The sequence below is a fragment of the Plectrocnemia conspersa genome, unplaced genomic scaffold (assembly GCF_051122295.1).
Source record: "Plectrocnemia conspersa isolate PC_06_02 unplaced genomic scaffold, ASM5112229v1 ptg000001l, whole genome shotgun sequence".
Lineage (NCBI taxonomy): Eukaryota > Metazoa > Arthropoda > Insecta > Trichoptera > Polycentropodidae > Plectrocnemia > Plectrocnemia conspersa.
Window position 1 is genome coordinate 2,390,899 of NW_028277165.1, and position 11,883 is coordinate 2,402,781.

At 28.7% G+C, this 11,883-nt stretch overlaps 2 protein-coding genes across 3 annotated transcripts; one reads left to right on the top strand and one right to left on the bottom strand.

Moving 5' to 3' along the window:
• Positions 1–1,053: 1,053 nt before the first annotated feature.
• Positions 1,054–3,467, bottom strand: Neos (nuclear receptor coactivator protein neosin). Its single transcript, XM_088202622.1, has 6 exons — positions 2,936–3,467; positions 2,677–2,870; positions 2,485–2,611; positions 1,942–2,141; positions 1,705–1,880; positions 1,054–1,627 (listed from the first exon to the last, which is right to left on the bottom strand). The coding sequence occupies exons 1-6, from the start codon at positions 3,196–3,198 to the stop codon at positions 1,268–1,270; spliced, it is 1,320 nt and encodes a 439-aa protein (XP_088058748.1). The 5' UTR covers positions 3,199–3,467; the 3' UTR covers positions 1,054–1,267.
• A 2,666-nt stretch (positions 3,468–6,133) lies between these two features.
• On the top strand, positions 6,134–10,707 carry LOC148238412 (mpv17-like protein 2). 2 transcript variants are annotated; one of them, XM_088202756.1, is made up of 3 exons: positions 6,134–6,235; positions 9,725–9,796; positions 9,867–10,707. In XM_088202756.1, the coding sequence occupies exon 3, from the start codon at positions 9,885–9,887 to the stop codon at positions 10,563–10,565; it is 681 nt and encodes a 226-aa protein (XP_088058882.1). In that variant the 5' UTR covers positions 6,134–6,235; positions 9,725–9,796; positions 9,867–9,884; the 3' UTR covers positions 10,566–10,707. The 2 variants fall into 2 exon arrangements, with proteins under 2 accessions (XP_088058882.1, XP_088058873.1); XM_088202747.1 differs by lacking the exon at positions 6,134–6,235 and adding an exon at positions 9,584–9,659.
• Positions 10,708–11,883: the final 1,176 nt, after the last annotated feature.

Consider the following 11,883-nt stretch of genomic DNA (forward strand, 5'->3'; position numbering starts at 1 on the left):
GATTATCATCTAATATATTATTTTTACCTGATATCAATTTACCAGCGAACAGTTGATCTCTTTATCGTGGTTGTTGAGTAAAACTCAAAGCGATATTAATAAATCATATCAATAATTTCACTCCTTCTTTGTAGTAATATGAAAGTAGCTTCTTTGGTAGAAAATTTTCGTTGTCTTATTATATTATATATAAAATTACATGACTAACTTTCTGCCATTCAAATGTGTAATTATCGAAAACAATTAGATACCGTATAATAAATAGTATGTTACAGAAAAGATCGTAATTTTCGACAACCTCGTTTATACCTTGTCTGGCGATGACTGACTTAACAGTAACTAAAATGCACATGACTCATGCCATTAGTCGTAATCTTTAAATTGCCTATCTCTTGTACTATTATATTATAAACTGATATGAAATCACAAACTGAGACTTCAGGACTCATTGTCAAAACTTCTTTGGACCTTTTCTATTAAAAGTGAGTCAGTAGCTCAAATATTCTGCGCACTAGGTGATTATACAAAGTACACAGTGCCCTTTAACTACTCAATTGATGCACATATCGCAAGACAAATCCCAACATATTTATTGCATGTATTCTGTAGTCTGCTTAAAATAGGACACCTAAATCAGTGTGCGATAAAGAACATTATCCATTTCATAATCAAAACTATGTGAAATTCTCGCTGTAGAATGACATTTTTAAGTTTTCTTTAAAATAATATATTTTAAGATCGTAGACTAAAAGTAAAAAATTAGAATTACGAATACCTTCGTTAATATTATTAATATACATTTGAATATTGGCGTTAGCGTCTTTAATATTTTTTTGCTGTTTTCTTAATGAGCCGAATAACAAGATGTCATGAAAAACTATTATTGTCACTAAAAAATCTCAAATCTATCAAGTCGTTTAAATAAATTCGACATGTTAATTAACTAGTTGTTATTCGTACAAATCTTTAAAAGCAATCAATACCAAGCTTATTTTATTTATTGATTATTCAGAATCAATAAAATGAATTTCATATTTATGTAGAAAAAATTAATTTAAAAAAATTAATTATTTTTATTCCGTTCAATATAGGACACATCCATGCTTATATTATATTTTACAACGTACTATTGAAACTATCGTAAAACTATTCTTAAATAAATACATACAGTATTTTGAACATATTAAACTGCAATTCACTATGTCACACAAATACAAAAATTTATGAAAACAATATTACTTGTATGTTATTATTACTATAAAAATTATTATGTCATCTTATTTAAAAGAGAATCCAGAGCTTTCTGTATCGTCGGATTTGTGATGGCAGTTTTGAGGTTGGGGGCTGCGACTGGCTGCGGCACAGGGCCTTGAGCAATGGCACTATTGTTCAACATACTGGCTATTTTCTCTCTCAGCATGACTGCGTTGTCATAATTTGGATTTTCCACCTTCGTCTCCATGAGAGGTTGAGGACCCGAAGGTTGTGTCGACTTTGTGTCGGCTATTTTAGTCTCGCTGTTGAGTATGCTCAATATTCTCTGCTGGAGATCCACTTGAACTTTGTCGGCGTTGTTGCCCGATGAAGAATCACCCAGTTCCATTTTGATCTGTTTATCTCGACACTCCTGCAAGAGAAATAATATTTGTTCAAAATCTGTCACTGGTGGATAATTTGTTTATATAAATAGCTTGTGTTCAATACCTTGATGTATTCCAAAACCCGGTCGTATTGCGTGACTGTTAAAGACCGACCGTTTGCAACTTGATTTAGTAGTGCATTTACAGCTTCATTTCCAGCCGTCGAGCCGTTTCTTTGTATTTCAGCAAAGTTTCTCGCAATCAACGTGATTGCATCTTCCAGGGGCATATTACGATGTTCTGAAATATAAATGTTTTTATCAACAATAAGAATCTCAATTAAATACAATGTAAACATTACCTTGAGGTAACCCGTGTAATATATTCAAAGTCAACGATCTATTTTCTTCGTTTTGGGGCATAACTAAAACGGCGTAAATAGAGCCCCGTGATAATATATTGCCGAGAACTCTTCCTATAGGAACATCTTCATTCGGGAATAAAAGATCTACAGTTAAACCGATACGTTTTAGTCTATCTTCAATGTATTCTGCGAATCCACTGCAATAAATAATGATTATAATTAGACACAATGATAATTTCAAAGAATTAAAATGATAAGGAATTAACTTTGTTTAGGTTAGTTTATCAATTATAATCAATTGAATTATATTTTCGCTAGTAGAAATATATATCTACTGGTGAAAATGTATTCGGATATGAAACGTTAGTGAAATCTATGTATAATCTATAAATTATTTTTTAAGCATGTAAATAACATTTATACAGAGCTATCACAAATTTGTTGTTTTTGATTTATCTTACTTTTTTGATCTGGGTGAATTTATGAACAAAATTATGTTTAAGTGGGGTTTTACTGTATACAAAACAATGAAATTTTTACGTGAGCTGTTTGGAGACCACAATAATTTCACAATCGTTTCTTTCGGGTGCGGCGGGGGCATGTTGTTGATATGTATCGGTTGCATATCTGTCGTAGGTTGCATGTCGTTCATGATCGTCCCAATCGTCTGAAAGATACCGTTGTTGTAGTATTTTTTTTAAATATATATTTACATTCGAGTGAAAAATTCACCTGCTACTGGTGACCTATCTCTATATCCAGAAAGCGGACGGGCGGGTGGATATCGACTATCACCACGAAAGCCTCTATTTTGAGGTCTTCGTTCGCTTCTTTCCATGTATGAATTATCGCTGGCGTTGTGCGCTTGTCCGGTAGATTGATTGTCGTTCATGGGCGTTTCTGAATTGTCATTTTGATTATTATCCCTGGAAATAATAGAAGCGATAAATTAGGAACGTAATTTTGACTTTTCAGCCTAAAAAAAGCATACTTTGCTTTATGATTAGTGACTGCAGCTCTGACGATGAGCGATCTGTTTCCGAACATTTTTTGATTCTCGTTCTTGATGGCCTCCAGGGCGCTGTCGTCGCTGTCGAATTGCACAAAAGCGTACGTCTTTTTCATGGGTCGTTTGATTCCCAATATGTTGCCGTAACTTTTGAACTGTTCGAAAAGAGCGTCCGAATCGGCAGCGTCGCTCAAATTACCCACGTAAATCCTGGAGCTGGCCTTCGACATGTCCTTCATGTCCATCTTGAACGAATCGTCTTCGAGCGCGCTTCGAATGGGAAAAAACTTCGACCGGGCAATACAAACACGAGTCGGAATTTTTACTGAACTAACTTAAGCTACGGACGCAGGAGTCGATAATCTCAAATCATAACATAAGATATGCACTGCGAAAGATTATTATTATTATTATTACTTTCGTTTTGTAAAATACGAGACAGACGTTTGTAACATGCGACGAAACAACAAGCGGCAAAGACGCCGCACACTGGGTGACGGCCGCTCGATTGTCTATGGAAAAATTCTCTATTAAAATGTGTCATAAATAAAACAAATTTAAACAATTATTTTCAATATTTAAAATTATAAATATATTTAAATATACGACAGAAACATCTTAAAACTATTTAAATAATATTTTTTTATAAAAAAAAAAAACACTACTTGACTATTTGAGCCTAACCATAATTCACCAAAAACATATTAATTACCTTGAAAAGAAACAACTAGTGGCGGATTTACGCTCACCCATATGAGGCACTCACCTCAGAGTCTCCGGTTAGACAAAAGAGGCCCTAGCATTTTTGAAAAATATTTTTTTGATCAATTATTATAGCTTTTCAATAACAATCCAATACGACATCATAAAAGTTTAATCACTTTCCATGGAAAAAATCATTCGTTTGTACAAAAGAGTTTATTATTTTACTACATGCATCACATTTCTAAAAACTCCATATTTGCACTTATTTGTAGTCTTGAGCTTTGTTTGATTTATTACTTTCTCTAAATATCGCACATGATAATAAAAGTCAATGTGGCGCTTACGCGCAAACGTATATACGAATTCCTGAGAATCCATGCGAATGCACGGCTTTCGTCTTCAAATATATTTAGTCCGCAAAATGACGGTGAAAAATTTTTGATTTTAATCGATCAACTTTGTATAAATTCAAATATGTATCAAAGAGTACAATTCAATAACGATTTTTTAAATAAAATCACTAAGATATTTAAAATTTTAAAGTACTTTGCACTACCAAAACTTTATAAAAATGTTGCGAGGTGGATAAAACATAATATATTCGGTAAATGGCAAAATATTTCAATAACTACTTTATATCGCGGGCAAATTAATCATTCGGATATGGGCTAGAAAAGATGTTGGTTATAAACCACCGCAAAAAGGACATTCGGACTTTGGCAGCAGAGCGGCAGCGGAGAGCACGCATCCAAGCAAGTTGGCTCTAAAACACCTTGATAGAGATATTGAACTGCCGATATGCAAATGACAGATAAACCAATTGTACTAATCTTCAGCTTTACAGCATCAACGGCACTATAATATAATACTATTAACAACTGAAAAAAAATATTCCGACCATCTGGCAAAATAATTCTGACCAGTCCAATTTAAATTTTTATCATTTAATATAAATTCTGATCATCTAATATTTATTCTGACCGCTTATATTCTAATCTCTTAATATAAATTCTGACCACAACCATGTTAAAATTCTGATACAAAAAATACGAGCCGTATAATATTTTCAATATATTGACTAAAAAATGTTGCCATGTATAAAATAATAATCTGTTGGAACCAACAAATTAACTACATTTTATTTTTATTTAAAATAAATTCGAATAGCAGCAACGAATAAATTTTTATAGGGTCATTAACAAGTCGTCAGTACAACACACTATCGTATTATTGCTGAAGCACGTGCTTCACTTATTCCTGACTTCCACTACCACAACGCCACCCTGACACAGCGGGTGCTTAAAATCCGTTTGTATTTTTCTTGTCATTAATTTTTTTGTCATTATAAAATGTAAAATATAAAATGTACTTATCATTTTTTTACCATGTATAATTTATTTTGTACATTACTGTGCCAACGAAAAAAAAATAATGTATTCTTAAATATAATATGTGGGTACTTTTATGTGCATTTCATTATTTATTTCTGGTTATTTTACCATGAATATATAAGCAATGAATTTCGATTTTATTGCATAATTTCAAATATTTTAAATAAAAATGTAAAACGTATGAAATATTTTAATTTTTGAGGGCGATTAAAACCGGTTAAACGGTTTTATTAGCCCTTAAAGACCGGGGGCTGAATATTCTCGGGACGGCCCTGGTAACAAGTAAAGTTATTTACAGATTATCTATTTATCTCGATAAATTATATCACCGTAAATCATAATTCAATAATTCTATAAACTGGCGAATTTGAATACCTTTACTTTTGCGAAAGAATTGAGACATAACCACTGGTGTATACTACGGTGACATTTATATAAACTACTTGGGGCAAAACCGAGATGATTCAGTTTTTTCTTAATAAATATAATTAACATTTCTTGTGGTCAACTCTGACTGTAGTAATGGCAATTAATTTTTCAAACAATTGTTCAATAATTTTCATTCATAAAACAATTAAAGATATCCTTTCCTTTTGTAATATCTTGCAACGGCCAGTTGAACATTATTTGTTATGTTCGCTGTCTCGGTAAAAATCAGGGAGTAAAATTAGAAATCTCCAGCATATTAGTATTCTTTCAATATATTATAAATCCAACACTATATTACTATTTAACGTTGTCTGATGCTAGCAACTCCATAGCATATACTTTCATAGTCTTCATATGTATGAAGCCTCGGCCAAAAACTGTGAAAAAAATAGTTGCACAACAGTTCGCGCAGAAGACTATTACTCTCCAAGCGTAGTTCAGTTAAATTAATAACGTCACACGTGCACGGAACGCAGTTATGAAATAAAGTTTACTTTCCGATAATAAAATAAACAATCGATCAAACAACTTTATGCCTGCATGAATCAGGCTAAATTCAACTTTTCATGAACATTTATGTTTATGAGATTTATGAACATATCATTTTGTTTCATGCTCAAAATTATAACTTTTATTGTAACATATATTTTTATATTGGCAACATTAAATTTAACTGCTGTCAAAGAAACGTCGACGACCCATTTTCCATGCGGTTATAGCCTGATTATTTCGGTTATTTAATATTTTAATGAAACATGTGAGTTATTTTAACAATATTAAAATAAAAAAAAAAAATAATAAAAAAATAATATTTCTATTAAAATTAAATAAATATTATATTTTGGCTAAATTCCAAATAAAAAATTAATTACGACGTTTGTTAAATACCATCAGCTTGTACATTGATTAAAATAAAATTTATAAATACGTTTGATACAGCAAGACAAACAAATATCAACAAATAATAAAATTATAATGTATTTAATTGAATATGTTGTTATTTAAAAATATATATTTTAAATTATCTAAGTTTATTCGCAAATCATTTATATATATACTAATCATAGTTTGTTTTATTTTCGCTGATTTATAAAAGATAAACAGTAATACATTTATAATATAAATAGTGGTTTCAAAATTAATTGTGGATGTTTATTTTACATTCCTTAAGACATTTTATATTGTAACTTTTATTGTTCAATTTAATGTATTCAATCTTTTTAAACTTATATTTCAATTTGCACAATTGATTTATACTACAAAAATATTATAATATTTAAACCATGGCTATCTAATATTATGTCATAAAATGTAGGATTATTTACTAAATATAAAAAAATAAGACTAATAAAACTGAACTATTTTATTTTTAAATATTTTCCTAATCTTTTTGTTGACATTAGAATAATAATGTAAATATTTTGATCTTGCTTTTCAGTTCAACAATAGAACTAAGTTTTAACTAGTTTAAACTTTAGTTAAAATTTTCAACAGTTTTAAATAAATATAATATCTAATTGTATTTGTTTCTAAAATTGTTTATTTTAATTAAAAATCTTTATACTATAAAAAAGCAACAAATTAAATGGTCAGCAACTTTAAAACGAAGAAGCAGAAATATTAATAATATATATTCGGCTAGTTAACTTTGTCATTTAAGTTAAGTGACTTTTTGATATATGGGCAAATTGATTTTTACGAAGAAACATAATACATAATAAACACATATTGTTTTCTGTAAAACTACTTCATTAATTATTAACTACAAACTGAACATTTAAATAAACATTGACTCCTTAAATAATTACTTGTCTTTTAATATAATTAAACATTTATTAAAATACCAATAAAAAGCAAATTTCTAATCCAATAAATACAGGTCTATAAGTAATTGTAATAATTTTTCGTTATATTTAACATTGTTTTACCTATAATTTCAAAGTCACATAAACAATTTCAGTCATACTTTTTGTTTGAAAATTATCTGTAAAATTCTCGGTAGTGCAATACCTCTACTTGTATATATAATAAAATCATAAAAATGATTTTATTACGTATACGTAATATTACACTAGGTAATAATTTGTAATTTGCTTTTTTAAAAATATAAAAACTTCTTATTACTATGATAATCAAATGTATAAATATGTATTTTTTAGTCAAACGATTTTTTATTACTAAATCTAATACAACAAAATAGTTTTTTATTACAAAATTATTATTTCATAAAAGATAAAAAGTAAATTAAAAAAGTTTTATATAAAATTGACAAATAAAATAATAACTAAAAAATAAAATATTTAAAAAAAAAATAGCAATGAGAAATATTTTTGGTTTATTTTCTTATTTTATCAAAGAACAAGTATTTTAATAAAACTTAGAAAATATACATTTTCAAAAAACAATTTGTGCTAACAAAAAAATAACATCAATACTTCTACGCTTACGTGTATAACATCAATTCACTACTCCTTAATAATACTAACAAATCACTACATCTACCTTAATAAAAATTATCATTAAAAAAAGTAGGTCTAATATATGTAGGTATCAATTTTTATACCTATTTTCTTCTCTTGAAAAAAATATTTTGCTAATAGGCAATAATTATAGTATTATTAAAAAATTTGCCAATAAACTAATAAAAATAATTTAAAACATTAATATCACTAATGTATTATCTAATTAAATTTACAAACAATATTTAAAAATAATTAAAAAAGTTTATTTAAAATTAAACACTGCTTAAAGATATATATTAAAAAATACATGATAACGAAGGCGAAGACTTCACTGCCTGACCATTACTCGAATCCGTTTTATCTTTAGCGGCTGGCGGTGGGAAGAGGTTTCTTAGAACCAAAACTTGTATTTGGTTGCTAATAGCAAGCCTCTATTTTTTCTTTCTTAAACGGTAGTTCTTATCTAGTTTCGAGAAGTCGTTTGGTGTACAAATATTACACGTTTATATTAAAAAAGTAAATTTTTTACTAAAAAAATATTTTTATTATTTATTTTAGAATCGTTCACTAAAATTCATAAAAATAATTTAGATAAGCTAAGTCAATCATTATTATATTGCCAAAATTTGATCTTCAGCTTTTGATTAATAATAATAAATCGGATACATTTTTATTGGACTGTAATCAGTGGCGAATCATTCATAGAACAAAATAAGCACGCGCTTGGTGCCTCAGAATTTTCAAGAGACCTCGAGATAAAAAATATATATTTGTAAGAAATATATAGCTAAAATATTTGCATTTGTGCATTTACATTCAAACTCCACTATCATCAAAGACCCTACATAACAATATTTCCCTTAGTTCAACATGTAGTTAATTTTCAATGTATTCAGCAAATTATCAAGTGCTCAATTTAAATACGATCTTAAAAATCCAATATTTTTCAGATACAATTACATTAATTCAAATAAATGAAACAGATCACAGAATTATTGTCAATTTTGTATATAATAATATACACATACATTATTAATAACAAAACTTATATTGCGTTTGGGGCCTCCGAAAATCTTGATCCGCCACTGGTTATAATATATTTGCTTCAGAAGTATTTATTGTATAATATGTCAATATGAAAATACAAATGACGTATAAGCGAGTCAACAGCTCGTAACGATATTTTTTACAATATGTTGTCTAGTTTCTAAAACTGCTTTATTATTATTTATTTTAAAGATATAAGTTTCAAAAACAGCATAAGAGAAAAGCTTAAAAAAATAATTAAACTAATAAATATACACTTACAGATGCTATTTTATTACAACAAAATAATCCCAAAGGTTTAGATTTTGCTCGATTTAATTCATAAACAAAACAGAATAATTAAAAGATTTGATTGAAAAAACAATACCAACATATATTAGTATGTATTAATAATATTTATTGACATACTATTTTTTATTGTTTTTACTCGGAAATTTCATTGGGGAATTTAAATTCTTATTTACACTAAAAGACATGAGATAAAAACAATAATTGTTTCCTCTTATAATCGAGATAAAATTGGTGTTATAATTTGAGCACAAACCTTCCCTATCGAAGCAAAGGTCATTCGAGATATAAACAATAAATTTAATTAAGTCAGCACAAGTGCTTTGTTCGCGACGATACGAACACGCGTTTCATACACATCGTACGATGTTTTGAACTAATATCGTAATATTCAAATCAAATCTCGCATATTATTATATTATACAAATAGTAATTATTTTATTCGATAGATTTTGCACTCCAAATTTGGAACGTCGATTTGGCTATCTTTCAAGGATACAAGCCAAGCTTGATGTTATTACGTACGTATTATATTTTTTGTTTTTCACTTATCAACATCGACAGTGTGACCCAAATATTGTTTACTTACAGAATCTTCGTCGAATAAAAATGTTAAGATCGTTCGTAAGAAGTTTTTCGAACCAAATAAGAAAGTATCCAGTCTCGCACAAGATAAAGTACTTTACGCGAAAAGCTTTCAGCGACAAGTATCTCCTCTACACGAATATCAGCATATCAATATCTCTTTCAGCGTTTGGCGATTATCTCGAACAAAACTACGAAATTTACACCAAAGAGATAGATCAATGGAACAAAACGAGGACGATGCATATGGGATTTTCGGGAATGACCGTAGGATTCATCTGCCATCATTGGTACATGTTCCTGGACAGGAGGATACCCGGACGGACGTTCGTAGTCGTTATGAAAAAACTACTCTTGGATCAGACCATTTGTTCTCCGATCATCATCATAACTTTTTTTGCGAGTGTAGCATTATTCGAAGACATCACGTTCGACGACTTCAAGAAAGAACTCCAACAGAAGTTCATGCGTCTTTATAAAGCTGAGTGGGTGGTGTGGCCTCCGGCGCAAATAATAAATTTCTATTTATTACCGACCAAATACAGGGTTTTGTACGACAGTACAATATCTCTAGGTTACGATATATTTACGTCGCATGTGAAACATTCTAAAGTCGGCGACGAAAAACCGATCCAAAGCAAGATCATAGAATTGGAAGCGATTAAACCAACGATTCAGAAGGAAACACTATCGGTTGTTAGTTGACGAACGTGCGCTTTAAGCTGAGTGATGTTTTGTGTTCAATATTTTAAATAGTAGTAATGTAAATTAAAAAAAAAATATTTATGTATATTTGTACATATTAAAAAAATGTTTTATTGAAAATATATGGTTATATCACATGAAATAAGTATTTCAAACAATTGACTAGCATTATACAGGGAAATCTTATAACTATTTGTAGCTGTTTTTTGTTGATAAAGATTGAAAACGTGCATGAAATCAATTTCTGAGATTACACAAAACTTGCAAACGTTGTTTGTTTATTTAAATAAATTGTAAATGATGCCATATCAACTGAAACAGCACATATTGCAATTTTCGCTAATCTCAAAGATGTGGCTTCATTATAATTATCAGTGTTTTGACATTAAATTGAGTATATTGCACATTATATTAACAATCATCATAAAGCCTTGTCAATTATTTTATATATACATATATATTAAATATAATAAAGATAACTATGTTCAATTGCGTTCGAAGACGCGGCTGTGATCAACTTATATTTATGAATAAATCATAATGTGACATTAAAACTGATATTAACAGCATGAAAGTAGTGAAAGTCTGATCAAAGTTCCAACAATCATAAAGCAAATTAACCTTATATGTGTAAATATATATATATTATTAAATCTATTTTTTAAATAAATATATGATACATTCGAATTATAATTTTTTTATACATTTTGTATCAGAAAATTAATTTATATACAATGTCAAAAAATATATTCTTATGAAATGGAATTGTGAAGTTAAATAGCTAATATTGTTGAAATACTATACTCGATACCTAAACAAATAAAATTTATATAGATCTGTTATTTAAAAATGTTTTTTTATTATTTAATCTTAAGAAAATATGCGTTGAATTGTGCCTTACAAGTGCATAACATTAATTATTAATATTAATACATTATACTCAATAATTATTGTAACATTTTGATCCCTTAATTCTGTAATTAGGTACATATTACTGCTTTGAGTTAACGTAGTTCAACTGTATAAATTAAATTTACCATAAATTATGCAAATTAATTGGGAATGTGTTACAAAAGTGCAACAAAAATATATCACATATTCAATTTTGTACCTTCGAGGTTAAATCGTGTCCATTTTCACTTTATTTTTGTAAAGGCATAAAATTTTATCATATTGGCAGTATTATCTGCACTTTTTTCATCAAGATAACATAACTCAATCATTAATATTTTTCAATTACAAATGACGCATAAGTGAGTCAACGGCTCCTAACGGTAATTTCACAAATATTCGTTATTTTTTTGCATCTGTAATTTAG